The sequence below is a fragment of the Phyllostomus discolor genome, chromosome 2 (genome assembly GCF_004126475.2).
Source record: "Phyllostomus discolor isolate MPI-MPIP mPhyDis1 chromosome 2, mPhyDis1.pri.v3, whole genome shotgun sequence".
NCBI classification, from domain to species: domain Eukaryota; kingdom Metazoa; phylum Chordata; class Mammalia; order Chiroptera; family Phyllostomidae; genus Phyllostomus; species Phyllostomus discolor.
In genome coordinates, this window is record NC_040904.2 from 24,184,179 (window position 1) to 24,208,511 (window position 24,333).

Sequence of the window (24,333 nt, forward strand, 5' to 3'; positions counted from 1 at the left end):
GAAAGGCCTGTGACTACTCGTGCAAATAAACCACTTTAGCAGCAGCCGTTAATGCCAGAGTCTATGATAGACCTTGCCCCACAGTGCAGACGTGAGCATGTTGGTATGTGTATCATCTTACATACAACTCAGTGCCCAGCACTCAGGGAACGAGTTCAGGGGAGTACGGGGTAGAAATAAAGACGTGTTCACGGGGACAGTTATAACTCTCTGGAGAAGCAAAACAAGAGGCCCTTGTTCTACAGATGCCAAGAATTATATTTCTTAACTAGATTAGCACCAATTTGAGCTTTTGGTGGAGATTTTCCTTTTGAAAATGTACTTTGGGAACGTTTCCCAGTGTTTTAAAATTGAAAAGAATAAAGCCAAGTAGAAGAGATATTTATCTGACATGATAGCAACTAAAAAGCTCTTTGGCTCTCAGGCCTTGAATTCAAGTAAGAGCTGCAAAAGAGTAGTCTCAAGAAATAGTAAACATCATTTATTAAAATAGTTATACAATGCAACATTGATCAGATAATCAAACGAAATTTGAATTTACATATAAAATGTTTTGTTCTTAGTAGCATGGCTATATGTAAAATCTATATGGCACATACTGTTAAGTTTTCCCAGTGTGTTTTCTGACATGTAACAAGAGAGAGGGTCTCAGGACGCTGGGGGTTTGCTGCAGTCTCTTCCCATTCCACACCACTGTCTCATGTGTCATTGACCGAGGAGTAAGTACTTTGGCCCACTCTGGGAACAGGGTAGCTGTTGTGGAAGCCAGGAAACAATCATGTCTCTTGAACTATTTGTTCATTCATTCATCCACTCATTCATTCATCCAGTAAATATTATTTTGAGCACCCACTGTGTGTCATTCACTTGTTCTAGGTGCTGAGACTACATTAGTGAATGAAAAAGAGCTCATATTTTGGGGATGGGGAGAGAAGCAATGAACAATGGCTGTAACAAATAATTAAATGAATAGCCTCTTACAAAGTGTTGAGTGCTATTTTGGCCTTCCATGGATGATGCTGATGATGACATTAATCCAAGTCAATGCTTATGAAGCAAATTTCTGTATCCTAAAGATTTTATGTCTATTTTTTAAAAATGTCTATTTATTTAATACTGACATCAAACTTACGAGGCAGCTACTCTTGTCACTTGCATTTTACAAATGAAGGCACAACAAGATTAATTTGCTCAAGATCACACTGCAAGTAAATGATAGAGTGGGGTTGTCTATTGAATGTTTATTGAATGACTGAGGTTGGGTCTATGTCCTAAACCCACACAAGCAGTCCCGCCTCTAGGAGTTGTATTGGAAATGCTCTCAAAGCTATCCGAGCCGCTTTGCACACAATGCTAATCAGGGACTGATTTTGAATTCTCATGAAACATTAGCTGGGGAAGAAGAAGAAATAAGAAAATTGAAGTGTGGCATCAAAAAGAATAGTCAATGGGGTCCTTCTAAAGAAGAAATACTGGTACTTTTTGATTTTCCAACAGTAGATTTGGGAATTATTCCTATTCTTCCCTCCAGATAACCCCCTTGAGCAATCTTCTTCTTCACAGGGGTCATCAACAGTGTGGGCGGAGATGAGGAAGAGATAAAATGCACAGCCGACTTGACAACAGCTCTGCCAAGTGATCTGGTTGGATAAGAGGCTGAAACTGCTCTAGAATTTCATTCTAGTACATCAGGTATGTCAATGTACCTTGAGGTGCCTTTTAATTTTTTTAACCCTCTCCAGGTTTGGATTTATCCTGGATTGTAATGTGCTTTGTAGAGGGCATCTTCCCCCTCATAATTTTTCCAGGGGCAAAGCAATGGGCATTGGACAACTCTACACAAAAACCTGGTCAGAGGGAGCTGTGGTTGGAAATAGGCACTTCTGGATAGTGGCTCAACCATACAGGGAGATTGCTTTTATAATAAAAGATGCTCTTCATGAGCAATGAGTTTGTTATGCCCATTTTACATTGGTCAGAACAGAGGCTTAGAGAGATAAAATGATTTTGAGATCTCTTAGAGAGATCTTTGATTTTTTACAAGACAAATGGCATCGACTATAAGGCCCTCAAACTCTGAAGCTCTTTGCCATTCCACCTCTCAGCATATCCTAAGGCAATCAGAATGTCAAACTGGGAGGTGATCTGGTCCATCCTTTGTTTTCTAGATGACAATTTGAGAGACTTGTCTAAGGACTCAGGATGGGTTTGTAGAAGGCACTTCACCCAGCCCCAGCTGGTGTGGCTCAGTTGATTGGAGTGTCGTCATGTAAACCAAAGGGTTGCAAGTTTGATTCCTGGTCAGGTCCTATGACTAGGCTGTGGGTTCTTCCCCTATTGATGTTTCCCTCCCTGTCTCTCTCCCTCCCTTCCCCTCTCTCTAAAATCAGTTAAGTTTGTCCTCACCCCATCATCCAAGGCAAGAGAAAGCAGAACTCAGAAGTGCGTGCTGCATACCTGTACTGATTTTATACTGAGGAATGTCTAGAGGGTGAATTCTGGGATTTTATATTATTTTAAGGTTAATTTAGGAACCAACGAAAGAAAGGATTCAATATAGGAATTGGCAAAAGTAGGTTTACAGTTGTGAGTGTGTGCAACACAGTTTATTCTTGTATTAACATTTATTAATGATTGTGTTACTTATTTGTACAAGTGTGAATCTACTTTTGCCTACCACATATAATTACTCATTAAAAGAGGAATAGGAATGGTCCCTTGGGGTAGGTTGGAGTATAGGTTGAAAATGGTAATTTTGGGGAAAATAAGGCAAATTTTTTTTGTGTGAGTGAACATATTTATGTTTACAATGACAGTGAAGTGCCCAGAAAAAAATATCAAGTGAAATGGGCAAGGGTGTGGAAAGAACTGAAGGGGCCCTGGCTTGATGCTGAGGTTGCTTATCTGGGGAGAAGGGGTGGATAGAGAGGAAACCACTCTCTCTCTCTCTCTCTTTCTTTTTCTTTCTTTTTTTTTTTTTTTGGCTGTGGTGCAAGCTAAAAATGCTAAGGATGGCTTTTGACAGTGATCTATACTGAAATAACAGCATAGAACATGAGTCATCTGGACTTATACATGGTTCCCACAAAAACCCAAATGATAAGCAGGGTAAAATCATCTTTTCAGTATTTACTATAGTTCTCCTGAAAATCTGATGAAAGCCAAATGCTAGCGCTGAGACCACAGCCTTGCCTGCGGTTCTGGAGCTGACTTTCTGGGATCACATCCTCAGAGGTGGCCAGGACGAACCGCTAACCCTTGCTGAAAGGCGAGTTTCCCTTTAGGGCTTCCTGCCTTCTCCTATAAAACCTCCTGCCTCCTTGGAGGGTGCACCAAGGACACCCTGTGCCCACAGTGGCTCTACAGGCTGGTGTTCCTTGTCCTTTTCAACCAAGAGGCTTATCCCTTTGCTCTTTTCTCAGTCTCTTCCCAAAATATCAGTGTTTGTCCTCGGGACCCTGTTCTCAACAATCTTACAAAGTCATTTCCACTGAATCACTGAGTCCTTGACCAACAGTAAGTTTAGCATTTTTATTTCTCAGAAGCATTTGCTGTCTTCTCTCCCACCCCACCCCCAACTTTTAAGTAGGAGACATAACCCCTTACCCAGAATGAAACATCTGTTTGTATTAAAGTTTAGGGCATTTGGGATGGGCAGCCTGCTTTTCTGTCTTGGTCTTATTTCACAAATCTGGACTTTTACACAAGCTGTTTTTTTTTTTTTTTTCTTGGAACGTTCTCTCACTCCATCAGTGAAATTCCTAATTACTGTCCAAATGTGATCTCCATCCGGAATATCTTCCTGACTCTCTAGAACTGCACTACCCCAGGAGCCACTCCCCATGGGAAGCCCTTGAGCACCTGAGAGGCTGAGTACTCCAAAGCGAGACATGCTCAAACACACGCCAGATCTGTAAGATTTAGGATGGGCTGGCCAAAAAGTTCATTTGGTTTTTTCAGTAAGATGGCTCTAGTAGCGCTTAGTTGTCTTTAACTTCATTCGAAACAGTTTTATTAGATTGTATCGTGACAGCTGTCATATCAACATGCATTTTAAAAAAGACATAAAAATTGGTGGATTTTTGTGTAGCCATATTAATATTGGAGGGGGAAGATAATACACACCATTTTTAGCATATTATGCTTTTTTATTTCAAGAAAGGTAAACATGGAGCTGAAAAGCAAGAGAAGGTTTGTACAGTGTATGGAAAAGGTGCTGTGACTGATCAAATGTGTCAAAAGTGGTCTGTGAAGTTTTGAGCTAGAGATTTCAGACTGGATGATGCTCCACGGTTGAGTACACCAGTTGAAGTTGATAGCGATCAAATTGAGACATTAATTGAGAACGATCAATTTTATACCACATGGGAGATAACTGACATACATAAAATATTCAAATCAATAAAGTTGTTGGTGAAAATGAAAAATGTGTCTTTTATCTTACAGAAAAAATCATATGAACATTTTGGTCAACCCAATATTTAAAAAAGTAAAGTATCTCATTAATTTTAATATTGATTACATGCTGAAATAATAATATTTTGGATATACTGAGTTAAAGAAAATACATTAGCACAAATCAATTTCATGTGTTTCTTTGTACTTTTTCATGTTGCTACTGGAGGATTTCAAATGACATAGGTGGCTGGCGTCTGTGGCCTGCTGGGCGGCACTGTTCTGGAGTCTAGACCAGTGGTTTTGAAATTGTAATGGGAGCTAAAGAGTACAGCTGATTTGTGGGTTTCGGTCTGAAATCCCTGGAGTGGCACTTTGGCGTCAATAATCTGCTTCTGATGTATGTCAATAACATATTCAAGGTAACCAATGAAGAACAGATGTATTAGTTCTTTGTGGTTATATCCAAGCAACATTAATCTCTCATTAATTTTATTGAAATCCCCATTTCCTCCCCTCTCATCCTTAACCCTAGAGATAAAAAACAAAACAAAACAAAATTTAAAAAACAGTGTGAGAGTGTGTGTAGGGTCTTTTGTTCAGTTGGCCAGTCCCTGGACTGAATATGAAATATGCTCCAGTTAAGCATAGACAACTGTGAGAAAAAAAAATAAGAGAAGAAATGAAACTAACATTAGCTGCCACACATGGTGCTAGACGTAGTTAGAATTCCCTGGACTGTGCTTAGAGGAGCCACAGTCCTGAGGGCTGTTCACATATGATGTGTTAGAGGTGGGCTGGGGGAGAAACTTCATGGTCAAATCGGAGTAGAAAATGCGGTACTAAACAGCTGGCTTTCTTCATTCCAGGACTTTCCAGAGACTTTAACATACTATGAAGCACTGGGATAGCTCAAAAGGGAAATATCGAGTTCAGTGTTTACCAACTTATTTGATCACAGGATTCTCTCTGGAGAAACACCTTTCACCACCCCTGGATGGTAAAATCTGTCGCAGACACTGTTGCTTCATCTGCATTTTATGGGGAGGAAACTGTGGTTTAGGAAGTTAAGCGTCCTGCCCAACACTTCAATCTCACATAATTGTGTTGTGGCTGCGCCAAAATTCCAAAATGATGTTTATGCCAGAGGAAAGAATTTAACGTGATCAGAAAAGGCAAATATTATTATGGAGAATTCACAATGCACATAGAAATACACTTAAAAATGAGTTAATTCTCTTCACACATGCCAAACTCATTGCCCCTCAGTTCAGACTCCACTCCCATTTTTAGTCTCCTTGGATGAAAGAGGCCTTCTTTTCTGCATTTTCCAGTATTCCCCATTTAAATCTGGGCACACATTGCTTTATTGTCAGCTTTTCCTATGTACATGTCTTATCTCTCCAAACAAATTAGAGCTTGCTGTGGTTTTCCTTTGAACTCCTCACAGGGCATCTTGCATATAGTAGGTTTGTTAATGACCAGCCTGTCTGGGTTAGCTATTGATGGTTTGTGGTATCTTTTGACAGTAGCCAAACACTACAGAAACTGGCTCTTGGTTCAGAGACATCGTGTGTTCACCTAAACTGCCAAGCCAGTATCAAATAGCATAATGTTGAACAGCACCGACATACCTGTAAAATGCAGCTCATGATATCAGAGGCGATTTTTGCATGGGGAGTGTCTTCCTCTCTCCCAGAGGTTCTCAGGTTGTGTTCCAGGCAGGAGTCCCAGAGCGCCACAAGGGCCTTTGCATGCTTTTCAATGGACTCTGTCTCTCTGATGGCTGTTGTGATTCTTGTGATGCAGATTTCAACCACTGCCTGGTCATTGTTATTGGTTTGGTAATCCTATTTGGAAGAAAACCTTCATGTTAAATAATACTCTGGAAAGTTATCCATCAAAGGCAGGACAAAATACAAACTGAGTCATTTAGCAAACAGACATGCAAAACCGTGTGCTAGGAGGTGAGGTTGTAAAGCCCACTGGGACATGCCTTCTTCTGAGATGGGAAGCCTGTGGAAGGGGCAGAGTTGGAGCGATGCTCAGGTGGAGCAGGCCCCTGCGGCCCAGAGACACAGAGAAGGAGGAGTGAGAGTCCAAAGGAGCTTAATTATTCACTTGCAAGTGGGTTTAGTCTTCAGGCTATTTCAGTTTCTAAGTCCATTGTTATTATCATTATTATTATTTTACTCTGACATTTTAGTAACTTTTGTGAAATGTTTCAAATACCTTCCAATTTCTCCTCATATGCTTTCTCTCTCTGTACACAATAGAACAGGTCATTTCATCTTTTTTTTTCAAACAACTCCATTTTAACTTTCATTACCAATGAATTTCAATACCAATGGATTACAATGGATTTCAATGCCAAATCCATTTTAACTTTCCCCAGCTCAATTTCCCTACATTCCTCTTATTTTAATTCTTCCTCAGATCTTTACTGAGAGATGATATGACCCTTCAAAACATCTAAACGTGAAAACTAGGCCCACTGCTTTAATTTGGAAATTGGTCTGACTGTGAACTCCATGTGGTAGACTGGATCCCACACCAGCAGTTGCCCTCCGACAGGAGGTGATGGGGCTCCCTATCCCAGCGAGCTCTGGCTCCAGTGCACACTCCAGTGCTGACAACCTTTTCATACTGCTACAACCAATGCCGCAGAAGCCGTCTTATGCATGAAGCCCTCCCCACACTGTAGACTAATTTGAGCCTAGGTTCCCCAGAAGTGGACATTTCTGAGGCAAAGTGCAGAAACGTTTTTTAAGGTTCACGATACATTCTGCCCAACTATTTTCCTTAAAGGTCTTACTGATTCATATTCCCATCGACTGGGTGAAAACATACTCTGCTTATTGTACTTTTGCAAGAAAAAAGTATCTTTGTTTTGCTAAAGTGATCAGCGAAAAACAATACCTCATTGCTGTTTTACTTGGAATTTCCTTGATCAGAAGAAAGATTGAATATTTTGTCATGTTTATTGGCCATTTGTATTTCCTCCTTTGGAAATGCCCACTGTATTCTTCTGTTTATTTTTCCTTAGTTGATTCCATTTTTTTTTTTTTGGTTCTCCTGTGGTGCAATATCTTTTTCTTGGGAGGATGTTAAGTCAACATTTGGCATATTGCTTGGGAATGTGTCTCCATGCTTCAGTATTTTTGGATTTTTTTGTTGTTCCTATTTATTGACACACTAAGTTTTTAGGTACTCAAATATGTCAGTCTTTGGGGATTTATCGTTTTTCCTTCTTTAAATTGGAAATTTAAGTTATTTATGATTATGGATTGAAATATAGAGCTGAGGAAATGAAACCATAATGTATCATATAGAGGTGAGCAATACAAAAGATTAAGAGGAATGGAAGATAAAATAGGATAGAATATAAAGGATATAAGGGCAAGATTTTTGTTGGCTTTGTTCACTACTATATTTCTAATACCTAGAATATTGCTGAAAGATAAAAGATAAATAAATACCTGTGGAATACCTATATGAATAAATAAATAATATGTACAGAAGGAGAGATTGGGTGGAAAAGATAATATTTGATATAATATTTTAAAACTTTCCAAAATTGATTAAAAGCATAAAACTCAAAGTCACAATAGACAATGAGGATTAAGTAGGAAAATGCAAATAAAACCGTATCTAGAGGTATAATAGAACCATGGACCTCTAGACACAGAGAAAATAATATAAAAGAAAAGACAGATCACTATAAAAAATGACAAATAAACTAACAGTAGATTTCATAACAGCAATAGTGGAAATTTCTGAGAAATAAAGATTGTCAATCTAGAAATTTATATCCAGGTATCATTCAAAATTAAGAGCAAAATAATAAACAATGTTTCAAAAAATAAACATCGAGACTTTGTCACTAACAGATCTTTATGGAAGGGACTTTTAAAATGTACCCTTCAGAAAATGAAAACTTGGGTTCAAAAGAATGATCAGAAAAGAAACAGGAAAGTATTAGGTACTAGAAGTAAACATTGGTTGAATTTTTAAAAAATCGGTAATTTTAAAGAATAGTTTCTAGGGAATTAAACAAAGTGGAATAAAAGTGTTGCTTAAGAATGAGATAGGCATTGAAGTGTTCCAAGGTCCTTATGGTAAAAGGAGAACAAAGCTATTGAATAACTTTAGATATAGTTATTGCAATTCTACAAATGTAAGAAGGCATGAATTATGAGATCTTCTATTACGAAGGAAGAGAAAAGACTGCCAATTAAGTTGTGAGTTACATTATGCCTTACAAAGAATTCTACAAAGATATGAATCGATGGTACTAGCCTCTCATTTCTCTGCAATTTCTTTCATCTCTTTCAAGGGAATTGCCTTTTTCTCCTATTTTCAGTTGTATTACTTACTGTAGTTTGATAGACCATCTTTTATCAATATCTTAGTAACAAAAAAGTAAGTTCTCTTTTAGTTTCTACAAAGTTCTTCAGTTATTGTTTTGTAATTTGTGATAAACTCTTAAGACAGATCCTGGCACATGGTGAGCACTACATGAGTATTAGCTACTACTGCTTATTCAGATGAGCCTTAAACTACATTACAATGGAAGTCTTAACCACTTCAAACAGCTAGCATCACTCAGTTCACATTCTTTGACTAGAATGCAATACAATTTTAACTTAACAACAAAAAGATTACAAAAGTTGTTTGGGAAAGTAGAACACAAACTTCTAAATCACTTATGGGTCAAAGAGGAAATCAGAATCAAAATAAGAAAGTATTTAGAATTTATAATGAAAATACTATATCTCAAAAGCTTGTGGGATTAAGCTACATGGTCTTATATTTATGGTTATTAATGCTTTTATTAGGAAATAAACAAGTAAAAAAAATCAGTAAGCTAATAATACACTTGAGGGGATTAGAAAAAGAATATAAAATACAACCAGAGAAAGAACAAAGAAGAAACTAGTAAACATTAATAAAGTTAGTAAAAGACATAAAGATCCCATATAGATGATTAATGAACTCAAAACTTTTAAAATCAGATAAAGCTCTGAAAATACTAATGAAAAAAAAAACAGTGAAAATGTGCATTTAAATACAGATGCAACAGAACACAAAACAAGAACAAATTTGAAAACTCAGATAAAACATATGATTTTCTAGAAAATATTTTTTACCAAAAGTGACTAAAGCAACCTCCCCCCAACTTTCTTCAAATAAATTGAATCTGTCAATTTTCTCCAAATAAATTAAATCAATAGTTTAAAAATCTACTTAAAAAACCCAAAACAAGACAAATCTCATGATACCCAGAGTGTTTTACAGTTTTCTGTGAAATCAAGGAATAGATCGCTACAATCTTATAAAACTGTTATAGACAATAGAAATGTGGAGAAATTTCCCAATTCATTTTATGAGACTAATACATGTAAATTGATGCCAAGCCAGGGAAAGACAGTAAAAGAAAGGACAATCAGGCCAATTTCATTAGTTCCAAAACCCCTTAAAAATAGCAAACCAAATCTGGAAATGTATTAAAATAAAAGTCAGATTTCATTTTATCCCATGAAATCAAAAATCTATTAGTGAAATTCAGCACATTAAGAGATTAAAAGGAGAAAAGAAGATGCTTTCAAAAGGGCAGAAAAAGCAGTTGATAAAATTAAACAATTCTTAGAAAAATGGGAATAAAAGGGAACCTCCTTAGTCTGATAAAAGGTCCTAACTAAAAGCCTGCGGCAAACATCACACTTACATTGAAAAGTCAGAAAACTTCCTTTAATGAACGAGAAAAAGATTTCTATTATCCCCTGCTTATTCAACATTATTCTGGAGTGCTAGTCAGGACGAGACAAAGACATCATATAAAAGGCAGAAGAATTAGAAAGGAAGAAACAGAGGGACTTCTGGCCAAGATGGAGGCATAGGTAGACACACTGTGCCTTCTCGTACAACCAAAAGGAGGATAACAACAATTGAAAAACAAAAACAAAAAAAAACAGAACTGACAGAAAATTGAACTGTACAGAAGTCCAACACCAAGGAGTGAAAGTAGACACCTTCATCCAGACCGGTAGGCAGGGTGGAGTCGGGCGACTGGGCGGAGAGGGGTCACGGCAAAGTGGTGGCTGGTGGATCCAGCGAGGCAGTGGATTGTGAATGGGAACAGCGCACAAGGCGGCTGGCAGACTGGGTGGCCCCACATTCATGTACAGATAAACCAAGTGAAACTGGGGAGCTAGACAGATGGCGCAACCCAGGGCCCCAGCTCAGGGAAATAAAGCCTCGAAACACCAATTGAAAATATCTGTGGGGGTTGAGGTGGCAGTGGGAGAAACTCCCAGCCTCACAGGAGAGTTCATTGAAGAGACCCACAGGGTTCTAGCACGTACACAAACCCACCCACCCGGGAATCAGCACCAGAAGGGCCCACTTTGCTTGTGGGAAGTGGGGGAATTGACAGAAGTCAGGTGGAGAGCAGAGTAAGTGCCATTATTCCCTCTCAGACTCCTCCCCCACATATAGCATCACAACCCAGCAAGTGGGTTACCCCGCCCTAGTGAACACCTAAAGCTCCACCCCTTTATATGTAACAGGCGCATCAACACACACACACACACACACACACACACAAATGGCCCAAATGAAAAAACAGATCAAAGCCCTAGAAAAAATGCAACTAAGCAATGAAGAGGTGGCCAACCTATCAGATGCACAATTCAAAACACTGGTAATCAGGATGCTTACAGAATTGGTTGAATTTGGTCACAAATTAGATGAAAAGATGAAGGCTACAATAAGTGAAATAAAGGAAAATGTACAGGGAACCAATAGCGGAAGGAAAGTGGAAGGAACCAATAATGGAAAGGAAACTGGGACTCAAATCAATGGAGTGGACCAGAAGGAAGAAAGAAACATTCAATCAGAAAAGAATGAAGAAACAACAATTCAAAAAAATGATGAGAGGCTTAGGAACCTCCAGGACATCTTTAAACATTCCAACATCCAAATTATAAGGGTACCAGAAGGAGAAGAGGAAGAGCAACAAGTGGAAAAGTTATTTGAACAGATGATAAAGGAGAACTTCCCCATTCTGGCAAAGGAAATAGACTTCCAGGAAGTCCAGGAAGCTCAGAGAGTCCCAAAGAGTTTGGACCCAAGGAGGAACACACCAAGGCACATCATAATTACATTAGCCAAGGTTAAAGATAAGGAGAGAATCTTAAAAGCCACAAGACAACAGGAGATAGTTGCCTACAAAGGAGTGCCCATCAGACTATCAGCTGATTTCTCAAAAGAGACCTTACAGGTAAGAAGGGGCTGGAAAGAAGTATTCCAAGTAATGAAAGGCAAGGACCTACATCCAAGATTGCTCTATCCAGCAAAGCTTTCATTTAGAATGGAAGGGCAGATAAAGTGCTTCTCAGATAAGGTCAAGTTAAAGGAGTTCATCATCACCAAGCCCTTATTATATGGAATGTTAAAGGGCCTTATCTAAGAAAAAGAAGATAAAAAACAAGTACAGGAAAATGACAGCAAACTCTCAATTATTAACAAGCACACTTAAAACAAAAGCAAAAACGAAAACAAACTAAGCAAACAACTAGAACAGGAACAGAATCACAGAAATGGAGATCACATGGAGTGTTATCAACAAGGGAGTGGAAGGAGGAGAGGGTAGGGAAAGGTACAGAGAATAAGTAGCATAGATGGTAGGTAGAAAATAGACAGGGGGAGGGCAAGAATAGTATGGGAAATGTAGAAGCTAAAGAACTTACAAATATGACCCATGGATATCATCTAAAGGCAGGGAATGTGGGTGGGAAGGGGTGTTGCATGGGCGAGGGGGGTGAAGCGGGGAATGGGACAACTGTAATAGCATAATAAAATATATTTTTTAAAAAGGAAGAAACAAACCCATCATTATTTTAAGATAATGATTATATACTTAGAAACTTCCAAAGCATGTGTTTCTCTCATCCTAAAAAAAAACCAAAAACTTTTTTGACTCCCTAATGCTGTCTAATTGCCACCCCATTTCTGTGCTATTCTTTATAGGAAAATGAGTGGTCACTGCTCATTCTTTTCAGGTCTTTCCCTCCCATTTCATCTTAAAAGCAATCTGACTTGCACCCCTCCCTACCCAATGATACTTCTTTGGTCAAGTCACATGACCTGTAAGTGCTTGAATGCAAGGTCAGTTCTCAATCCTCATCTCACTAGACCTATCAGCAGCATTTGACAGCACTTTCTACCTCATACAGCTTTTCTACTCAGCTTTCAGGACATTGTGCTCTTTTGATTTTCTTCCTCTTCCCCTAAATTTCTCTCAGGTCTTTACTGGTCCTTCATCATCTCTGTGACTTCTAAGAACTGGGATCAGTCTTTGGACTCTCTTAATTTTTTCTACACTCCTTCCTTTGGTGATCTCATCATTCTTAAGGCTGATGACTTCCAAAATGATAATGTCCAGCCTCGACTTCATGCCTCACCTCTAGACTCATCTATGCAGCTCTCTACACGGCATCTCCACTCTGACATCTGACGGCCCATACTTCCCATGTCTGCAGCACAACTCTTGATTCCTCCATACCCTCCTTCCCCAATCTGTTCCTCCCTCAGGCTTCTCCATCTCACTCAATGACAATTTTATCATTCAATTTTTTCAGGCCAAACATCTTTGAAATTCCCTCTCATTCTCATGAATATATCCAGAATCTGAACACTTCTCACCACCTCCATGCCTCCATGATGGTCAGCCTCTGTTCTTCTTCCTCTGTATTATTGCAGAATATAACTGGCTTCCCTAAGTCCACCTTTGCCTTCCCACAGACTGTTCTCAGAATAGGAAAAGGAAAGTCAGCTTGTGTTACTTTCTCATCGAAGTTCCCTAACGGCTGCCGGAGGCCCCATGTGATCTGCCTCCACTTTCCTTCTGTCCTGTTGTCCTCTGACCTCCCTGCCTGGCTCCCTCTATTATAGCCACAGTGGCCTCCTTGCTGTTTCTCAAAAACTCCAGGCTGCCTCCCACTTCAGGGCCCTTGCAGTAGATGTTTCTTTTGCCTGAAATGATTTCCTCCAGATATCCACAAGTGTTGGCTCCCTCATTTCCAAGTTTTGCCTAAATGCCAGCTTCTCAGTATATCCTACTACCTCTACCCTATTAAAAATTCAGAATTATAATCTCTTGTCCTTCTCCTCTGCTTAATTTTTCTACACAGCACTTACTTACCCTTTTCTAATATACTACATATTTTGCTTATTTATTTTGTTAATTTTCTGTTTTGCCAATTAAATGGATGATAGCAGACATTTTATTTATTTATTTATTTATTTATTTATGTCTATTTTGCTCGGTCTTGTATCCTTAGCATTCAGTACAATGTCTGCAACATTGAAGGTTCCTAATATATTTGTTGAATATATGGAAAAAATACGGACAAATTATTAGTATTAATAACAGAGTTACATGAGTCAACTAGACACAAGGTCACTACACAAGTGGTATTTCTGATATGACCACCTTAAAAATAGTTGTGAAATACAATTGTTAAAAAGAGGATGCCATTTATAATATTAGCTAAAATATGAAACACTTATAAATTGAAACAAAGATGTGTAAGACTTTTAAGATCCTTATGAAAAAAATTATAAAACTTTATTGAAAGATATTGAAGAAGAGCTAAATGAATAGATATACAAGATCTACAGATACGAAGACTCTACCATGAAGATATTAACCTTCTTCAAATTAATCTATAGACATGATGAAATTCCAATCAAGATACGACAGAATTATTCACAAAGATTGAGAAGCCTAATATAAAATTGTTAAAGAACAAAAACAAATAGAAGCAATTTTAAGAAGAAATTGGGGACACTTGTCCTACCAGATATCAATGCTTATTATAATCAAAGGCAAGCTACATTTGGAGTAAGAGATGCATAATATGCACAGGTGACAAAGGATTATTACAAAAATATACAAAAAGCTCCTTAAAATTAATAAGAAAAATATATATTTTAAAAACCTCCATAAAAAAATTGAAAGAAAAAAACCCCAACCATAAACAAGTACTTTACTGAAGAAGAAAGCCAAATGACAAATAGCAAATGAACTTATTTTTAAAATGGTCAGCCACCCTAATAAGGGGATTGCAATTTTTAATAACAATCATTCACCTAAACTGAAAAACACTTTAGAAATCTGATAAAAGTAAGCATTGCTGAGGTAAAGCCACTGGAACACTCGTACATACCAATGGGAGGGCAAATTGGTACAACCAAGATGGAGAGCAATTTGGTGGTGTATCAGAAGGCTGAAAAGGTATAAAGCTCCCAAGCCAGTTGTTTCATTTGGAATTGTGTGCCCTAGAAATACTAGCGCATTTGCCCAAATGGCTAACTGTAAGAATGCCCACTGTAGCACTGTCTAAACAGTAAATGTCCATCAAACAAAGAATGGATAAACAAACTGGGCATAGTCACGTAATGAAATACTCTATCCCACTGAAAACAAGTGAATTGGAAATGCATGAACCAACATAGCCAAACCTCAAAAACATAATATTGAGCTTATGACTGCATTTATATGAAATTTAAAAACAAGAAATATAATACTACAAGTAATTTTTAATCATGATCACGTAACAAAGAAATGAAACCATGCATAAATAAATACCACAATCAGGATATTGGTTACCTTCGGGAGAAAGGGGAGAAGAAATGGAGTAGAGACTGACACGCATGTGATTTCAATTTTACCTAATTGGTTAAACTGGTGGTTTTTGAGTGCCCAGTACTGGGAGATAGGTGGAACAAGTAGGCATGGGTCAACATCCTGGAGTGGGTGGAGGTGGGAGTGAGAGGAGGAGACAACCTCACCTGAAGGAGTGTGGGAGGAGAGCCAAAGGGGCAGAAGAAGTGATTCATAGGTAAAGGCATTCCAGAAAAGACTTTGCGTGAAAAAGACTTAAAGTCACATTGGGGAACTTTGAGAGAATTGGGGAATTTTTAGTGACAAGTCACATTTTCAAAGCCAAGGATAAGGACAGAATATTTTTCAGCAGTATTTTGGAATAACGGGTGGAAGAACAGGGCTTGAACTGCAGAATAGAATCTAGTGAGTTTCAATTATTTTGTGAGTGACTTTAGAAGAAGGATGGGGGGCTTGCTTACCAAATTTTCACATCTGCAAAGCTAGGAATGATGACTAAAATACTGGACAAAATCAAAGTTTTTTAAAAAAGGGATGGATATCCTGGAAAAAGGACCAAAACACAAGAATATTATTGCAATGGTTTAAAATGTGACATAATCCACTTAAAATTTTTTTTTTTAAGTTATCCAGTTACAAGTCTTGATTCAACCTGAAGATCTTGGCACATCACAGGATAGAGGTGGCCAACTGTCTGATGTTATTATTGAAAAGAAATTTTAGAAACAGAGTATCTGACCAGGATCAGCAGTTATTCTAAGCAATTTGTTCAAGTACTGGGCAATGATAAATTACAATCATAAATTAGGACGATTCCAAGGGAGGTTAACCAGAATGTTGAGAATAGAGGCAGTACTTGGGAGCTACAATGAAGCATCCTCCAAGAACTTGAAAAAAAAAGATTGTCCTTTGAGGATTAAACAACAGCAACAACAACAACAAAATTCACTTGCATAAGTGGAATTAGCCAAGTACTGGGTTAACCCAAGATGCTATATGTACATGGATGACTTCGTAGGTGAGTTAAATATAATCTCAGGGAGGTAGAACTGAAATGTGATTGTAACAGAGAAGGAAGAAGCCTAATAAATAATAACATTCCTTGTCTAGTGAAAGACTGGGTAAATAGACTTGGAGAGCACAGCAAGGAGCACACAAGAATTCTAAATGACCCGAATTTTATTTTATACTGTAAATCAGTAAGTCCACATTCTAATTTATACTTTTGAGTCTTGTATTTGGATAGCATGATTTGCATAGCATTTCTCACATGCTGACAAAACTGGTTTTCTAGACCTGACACTAGAAATGCAAGGTGATGTGGCCTTTCCCTGTCATAGGCCCCTTCCTTGTCATGGAAAAACATGAGAACACTAAGGGTGTTTAGCTGGGAAGAGAGAAGCCAGAGGTGAAATGGATACCCATCTTAGTAGGTTTAAAGGTCTTCTTGTAAGGGCAGAGGTTAGATCCTTTTGATTGTTCGGGCAAAGAAAAGAACGAAGCACAATGGATAGAAAAGACAATAACGTTTCATCTGCCTAAAAGAAGTAACAAGCTAACAATTTCAACAGTGGAACAACCCTCATAAGCAACGAAGTCTAGACACTGTAGTAAAATAATAATCATAAAGATATAAGGTAGCTCACAGGTCTGAAGAAAAAGCTGCACTGCCTGCCTCAGAAGGACAGTGACCCAAGCAGAGGCAGTGACAGAAGGGGCAGGAACTAAAGGACTGTTTCTTGGGGGCACCATCTCCATGATAAATCACCCTTTGCTGATTTCTTTCCAAAATTACTGGGAAATTAATTCTGGTTGCAATAGTTTGGGTGGATGTTTCTACTTCTTTTCTTCCTTTTCCCCACACAAAGGCAAGGTAGGGAATGTTGACTCAAATCTCCATCAAGTATTCATGCAATGGAGAGGGGAAATTTACAAAAGGAAAAGCACTGACAGGGGACTGAAGACTTGGAAAATTTTAGCTAAGGTAAAAAGTTTTAAGTCTAGCAAGTAATGTGTATGTTAAGCTTTTGTTTCAGAAACTACAGATAAGGCCATCCTGGCTCCTGGGAAAAGCCGCCGACCTCCTGGGGCACTGGCTAGAGATTACCACCTGGGGACAAGTTGGAGGCATCTGGGTCTTTTGTGTGACCACTCCACCCCCACCCCCTTGGGAACAGCTAACTTTGAGAACAGGAATGCTACAGCTTCGCTCACCTAATCCTCCCTGAATTTCAAAGCCCTCACTGCACCTTGTTTGTCCTCCCCCACCCCCTTATAAAAGATCTGGCCAGGAAAGAGAAGGGAAGATGGTTTGTTAGGGTATGAACTCGCCATCTTCTCGGATCACTGGCCGTCTGAATAAAGCACCCATAAAGATTCAGTCGCTGTCAATGCTTATTGGATTTGGTAGTGACAGGCAGTCCGAATGCCAGTGTCATTTCCCATTACAGCGTCAGGCAGAAAAATATCAGAAACTATGTCCTCCTCATCATTGCAAGTGCAGAAGGGAAGGCCACCTATTTGTTAGGAGCCCTAAAGAAGAAATTTCTGTGCTGAAAGGAAGTTGGAAAACATGATTGAGAAGGTCCCTTCTAGCTCTAACAGGAAACTGAGAAGTGGGATTGATTCCTGAGACCCGGGGTCATCAGGAAAGAACTGACAAGGAAGATCTGGTCCTGTTCATAAGGGCAGCTAACAGTGAAGTAAGTGATGGGGTAGGTACGGTGGTTCAGTGGACTGATCACTGGCCATTGAATGTCATGGGAACTGAGGCATCATCAATAGGTTTTGAACAGAGAAGAGACATGTAATAAAATCTGGTTTACAAAGTTTAATGTGGTAACTATTAGTAGAATGAACTAGAGAAAGGCAGGACCAAAAGCAGGAGATCAATTATTTTGAGGGCCTGAGCCAGGGCGATAGCAGCAGGAGGGAAAAGAAGAAGCAGATGAGAAGCATTTCTCTGGCAGTGTCTACAGAATTCACGAGGCAAGAGGAGAGGGAGAGAAAGGGAGGTCTGGGAGAAGGACAGTGTAACTGAAAAAGGGATGGTACCTTCTCGTTGAGGTGCTGGGTATGAACTACCATGAGCTTGAAGCTTAGAGAGCAATGTGAGGCCTGAAAGCATACATTTGGGATTCCCTCATGTAGAAACTGCACTTGAGGTTATATGAATAACTTTCTATAAGGACAAACTATAGTGCAATGATAGGGCAATTATGTCTTTTTAGAAAGAAGTAATCACTGAGAAATAGAACCATTAGAAACCATTGAAAGAATAATAAAACTTAAACTGTTTTTAAAGGAATAGAGAGGGAGAAGAAACTCCACAAAGGGACATATTTAGGATTGATTAGGAAAGTTAAATATTGGATTGATCTGAATGATTTAAAAATTGGATTGAACCCTGGCTGGTGTGGCTCAGTGGATTGAGTGCTGACCTGTGAACCAAAGAGTCGCAGGTTCAGTTCCTGGTCAGGGCACATGCCTGGGTTGTGGGCCAGGTCCCCAGCAGGGGGTGTGCAAGAGACAACCACACATTGATGTTTCTCTCCCCCTCTTTCTACCTCCCTTCTCCGCTCTCTAAAAATAAATAAAATCTTTTAAAAAATAAAAACTGGATTGATTTTCATGATTCTACTAAAAATGCTTATTTTTATTCTGCTACCCATCTGCTTGCTCTATGCCACAGTTACAGATAGAGAAACGGAAGAAGTGAGATAGGAGAGAAGTTAGTAGATGAAGAACACAGGAAAACTACTGATTTCTAGACCTGCTGATCTGCTGGGATGCTGACTGGGGACCTTAAAGGATGGCCAGTGCTCCTGATGGCAAGGGACCTGCCAGCCCTAACAGTTAACGGTGGGACACGAAACAGACAACACTCACCTATCCTAAAATTCTGAGTTTAACATCTGTGAGACAAAGCAACTAGTGAAGGGAACAACAGCAAAAATCACTGACACTAGTGACCTCTAGTGGAAATAGGTTTCAATATATACATATATATATATATATATATATATATATATATATATATATATAATGCATTTATTACATCTAATAGATATTATAAATAAGATGGTATTCATTATAATGGATAAATATTATAAATAATATTTATTAGAATCATACATATGTGTACATGCTATTAGATTACATGAAAATACATGGTACGTTCACCCAATTTATTTCCAGAGCATGAAGAATGGGGCTGCTGGAAATAGCATATAAATCTTCCCTAGAAAGTGGCAATGTACCAGGAATACTTGGTGTTCTGAGCCAGACTGACTTGATGAATGTTCTGGAGAACATGTGGACACTAATTGCTGTTGAAGGCATTACCTGAGAAAAGAAGAGTGACTTCACTGGTCACTGGGGGAATCTGGCACGTTAATGGCAGCCAACAAGAGAACGTGCTGACAGGCTGGAGGAGGAAGCTGCACGGCTTGCTAGCATGCCTTTCAGACATTTCTTCTTTCTAACATGGAAGAAAGCTGTTATTTCTGAAGTGTGTACATATTTGCTAATTCAGTATTTTATGGCTTGAGCCCTGTCCCTTTCCTTTGCCCCATGGCTGTTTATGCCACAGGTTGGCAAATGCTGTTGAGCTGTGATGATGCGAGAGGATGCTTAGTGGCCTTGGCCTTTGAAATAGGACCAGTCTCATGAAGGGTCCCAGCCTGACCCAGAAAGGCCAAGATCAAAGCACACCACACCCAACCCCTTTGGGAAGTACTTTCAGAATCTATAATCTCGACATTGAGGAGAAGCGAAAGAATGGGAGGGTTGATAAAAATTTTTAATTTGTCTGATCACACTGGGGGCTAATGGCTGGTGAGGTGAATTAAATGGTGGAGGAGGGGAATGTGGAAAAAGAAGCAGAGCAAAGGGAGAAAATACAGAAGCTAAGAGAATCAGTGTTATCGAGCCCTGGGCAACTGTCACTTCTGGCAGCAGAGTGAGGGTTGTCCTTGTCTCGTATTACTTGCATGGCAGGAGGTGTCATCCTGCCTTCTTTCATTATTCAGCCTCCACCGCACACTCGGCTTTGTTTGCCGATGCTGTTGCTGTAGCTTGGCAGGTCTGCTTTCCCCTGGATTTGCTCTCTCTCCTCTCCCTGTCATTCCAAGGATTCAGAAATAACCCTTAGAGGAGCCTTTTGTGAAAACTCTACTCTGGTCTGCAATTTCCAGAGTTCTGATCCCTGTGAGTGGGCAGAAGGTGGCCTGGCTGCCCCCTGTCAATGATTTTCTGGAACGAAGCCTTAGCGGCCCACCAGACCGCAGAGCAGAGATAAGAGGGATCCCTCCTCTTTCCCCTGCAGAGATCCTCCCCTCCAAGATTAGCACAATTACTTGGCTCTAAAATAGGTCATTTCAGGGGTCTAGTCTGAAAAGTAGTTTACTTACTGAAGATGAACTAATTATTTTAATTTGCTCCAAAGCTTCTGTCAGGCTGTCTTCAATCTCGGAGTCCTCTAAGGAGAAGAGGTCCCCGGCTCGGGAGAGGTCTTTTTGTCCTAAGACCAGTCTGAACAGGTGATGCATGGTGAGGAGTGTGATAGTCAATTGACTTTCGGTAGGCCCAGGGCCATGCGTCCCAGTTACCAGAGGTGAGTAAGACAAAAACATGTAGCAGGAGGTATACTTTGTACTCTTGGAAAGGTCATTTTTCTCCAGATGTTGAGGTCTTTTACATTCTCTGCAAGAGAAACAAATGACACAATGTAGCCATTAGTAGAAAAACATGACCTCAGAATGTGAACTTGGTGCCCAGCAGAGAGAAAAAACATAGACCTTTGGAAATGTGCATGATGAAGTGAGTTTCAATCTTTTTCATCTCGTGGCACACATAAACTAACTACTAAAATTCTGAAGCACACACCATATATATATGTATATATTTTGCTGACTTGACAAAAATAGGTATAATTTTGATTCATGCACACCAGACAGCTATTGTTTTGTTAGCTGTTGTCATTTTTTAAATTTGACCATCTAAGGGAAGAGAGGTCAGTGCCCCTGACTAAACAGTCAGGTATTGCATGTTATAAAATCTTTTGTGACACACCAGTGTGCCTCTTGCAGCACACTGGTTGAAAATCACTGGCATAGAGTAACAGATTCTGGCTTGATATCTTCAAATGAGATCTTTCCTTATTCTTGCCTCAAAAAATCCTGTCAAAAATTATTAGGTTTCTCCAGAATTTAATTTGAGCCTTAAAGCAGCATAAACCCCACAATTATTTTTCTCTTTTCTATATAATTCTTTTTTTCCTCCATGCCATAAGGAAATAAGTGGACAAGCAACAAATCTGTCCAATGTTTGCCAGATTTTCCCCAAACAGATTTCCATGGAAACCAAACAGAGAAGGGCAATGGAAGAAAAGAGAGAACACAGGAAACATCTTTTAGACCCATTGCCTGGTTCCCTCTCTTTTCCGGGACATGGAAACCAATGCTTACTTCCTGGTGGGCCTTCTTTGCTGAACCGACCACAGAAGCTGCCCCAACCCTCAGTCCAGAAGATGACCTAAATACCTGCCTTATTCTTATTCACTCCCTAAACAAGTAGCAGTGAAATAAAGGACTCTGCCTAGGAGCGTGTGGCCAGTTAAATCTTGGCAGAATGTGAGCATGAACTTGAAGATGATAACCTTTCAATGCAGGCTAAAGGAGAAGGGCTTTGGGGTCAGGCAATCCTCCCTCTGGCCCCATAACTGAAATAATGAACTCCCACTGTAATTCTCACTCAATTAACAGTCCAAAGAGAGTAGGGAAATAGCGCAAATTAAATATCTGATTATTCTCATCAGCTCCCTTCTGGGCCTAATAAAATCACAGACCACTTGCACTGTAGAGACCTTAGCAATCATTTAATGGCCAGGGAGGTTTAATGACTTCACCAAGGCCCCGTGGTAACTGTGGCAGTACTGTTCTCTTAATTTCAGAGGAGCGGGCTCCCCCCACATTTCACAGATAATAGGAGTTATCTCGTACATGCAGGTAACGTACAAGTGCAGCCACCTGCACAGAGAGTGAGACCTGAGAGTGATTTATTTAATGCAAGCAATAGGCAATTCTTTCTAGCATTTCACTCTGCTGGTCTCCACAGAATGAGTGTGAAAAGGAAGAGGAGAGTCTCTTGCTTCCTAGGCCATCAAAAACACCCCTCCTGTGCTATCACTGTGGGAGTACTTCTGTGCTAAATGCAATTTTAAAGTGTAAAGATGCATAGCCTCTATGCAATATGGTCTCTAAGTACAAGCCACATCTTTCATCAGGCACTCAAGTAAATAAGCTCCAAGTAGTATTCTAAAAGATGCAATTCATGGGCCATTAAAGAGATTTCAAGGGTCATATTGCCTATATGAAACTATTATACAACCCACCAGCTTTAGAAAAATAACACCCAATATTTATATACTCTTGTCTGTGTGCCAGGTATTGTTCTAAATGCTTTGTAGACATTAACTCACTTAACCCCCATAATAACTATATGAAGATATTTTATCCCCATTGGACAGGTGAGAAAACCAAGGCATGAAATAACTTGTCCAAGACACACAGCTAGTAAACTGGAGAACTAGATTATGGATCCAGGGTGTTAGGTTCCAAGTTCATAACCATTGGGGTATGTTGGTTTCACGTGAGACTACTATTAGGAGTAAAGGCCCTCAGAGCCTTAGTAACATTGAGGATAAAGAGATGGGTAAAGTCTTAAGAAAATGAACTCCTCCTTCCTCCTGCACTGACTCGCATCCCTACCCACCTGTATGCCCTGGGGTGTAGGCCAGCCAGAAAGCAGAAGAGTTGCAGGGAAGAGAAGCTTAGAGGAAGAGAAATGAAGGAGCTTTGTAGGGAAGGTTTAGAAAGAGAAGAGGAGTAAAGTACCCCTATGGAGTAGTTTCCACTGTGGCAAATTGTGGAAGGGTGAATTACGACAGCAACAAGAAAAGGTAGGGCAGTTTTTTTCCTGATCTTTCCCTTTAACACATTCTTCCACCACCCGCACCCCCCAACTCAGATATTTATAGTAAGAGAGTCTCAGTGAAGTCATATTCAGGAAGATAAGACACGGGCTGGAAATGAGTTCGCCTTGACCAGTCAGCTTGTTGATCAGCATCTGGCACTTCCTGAATCAGACTCAGCTGTCCCACACATACCAGAGCTGAAGGAGCAGAAATACGGGTTGGGGGAGAGGGGCACCCACAGGCTTTGTCTGAGCATTTTCTGTACTCTCCAAATGTGCCGTGACAGCGGTGTGGAGCCCACAACCACGCTTTCACCTTCACCTGCTACTCCTAAGTGTCCATCACATGCAAAACATTATTGTTCAACACACGACTGTACATGGAAACTCTCACACATCTAGGGGTGGGGGAAGAAGGGGTGAGACTTACACCAAACATTCTACAATGCAGAGATGACCCAGAGAGAGGTCTTCTGCACGCTGTAAAAGCAAGTTAGTGGAAGTACAAGGAAGAGAGAGATGGTTTCTAGTGGAAGATGATAAGGAATGGATGGCTTTGTGGAGGACATGGTGTTGGAGCCAACCTTTTAGAATATGTTTCATTTCATGCACATGTCCTAAGTACATGCTAAGTCAGCTTCCTGTCTGAGGACCAAGGTTCAAGTCCCAGACTGGCCACTCAGTGGTTATGGGACCTTTGATTGATATCTTTTCCTTCCCTGAGCCTCTGTTTCTAGATCTGCAAAATGGGGTTAATATGTGCCTAGTTTATCTCATCAGATTATTTCGAGGATGAAAGCTGATAACACACATGAAAGAGCCCTTTGTGAAATAGTGACACCAACATTTGAAGTTCCGTGAGTGTTAGCAGGTGTCAGGCACTACTTCCAGCACTTCCCAAGTATTGAGTAACTTAATTCTCATGAGAATTTCACGTGATGAGAAGATGTTCAGAGAGGAAAACAACCAGCCCGGGGCACACGGAGAGTAAGCTGCAGAGTTAGGATTGAAGGCACTTGGTCTCCCAAGACAAAGCCCACTCAGGGCTGTGCACAGCTGTATACGTGACTGTGTGTGATAATTATTAAGCTGCCTCCCTTCCCATCAGTCCTCCTTTGAAGAGCATCCCACATGCCACACTATGCCATCTTTCCTGGATAAGGATCAGCAAGACATGTTATTTATTTTTCAGCAGCTCGGGTCAATGTTTTGCTCCAGTGTCTGGTTTCTTTGAAACAACAGAGAAGGTCAGAGCCAGATCAAATTCTACCTCA

At 39.7% G+C, this 24,333-nt stretch overlaps 1 protein-coding gene across 3 annotated transcripts in view; it reads right to left on the reverse strand.

Moving 5' to 3' along the window:
* Positions 1–24,333, reverse strand: part of VEPH1 (ventricular zone expressed PH domain containing 1) — a 200,510-nt gene that overhangs the window by 170,473 nt on the left and 5,704 nt on the right. For 2 of the 3 annotated variants that reach the window (XM_036017603.1, XM_028505107.2), the window contains exons 2-3: positions 20,497–20,788; positions 6,030–6,245 (exon numbers count right to left, since the gene is read on the reverse strand). In XM_036017603.1, the coding sequence (XP_035873496.1) occupies positions 6,030–6,245; positions 20,497–20,718 (438 nt within the window). In that variant the 5' untranslated portion in view covers positions 20,719–20,788. Of the gene's footprint in view, positions 1–6,029; positions 6,246–20,496; positions 20,789–23,643; positions 23,799–24,333 lie in introns of all 3 variants that reach the window. The other variant, XM_036017602.1, reaches the window with a different exon arrangement.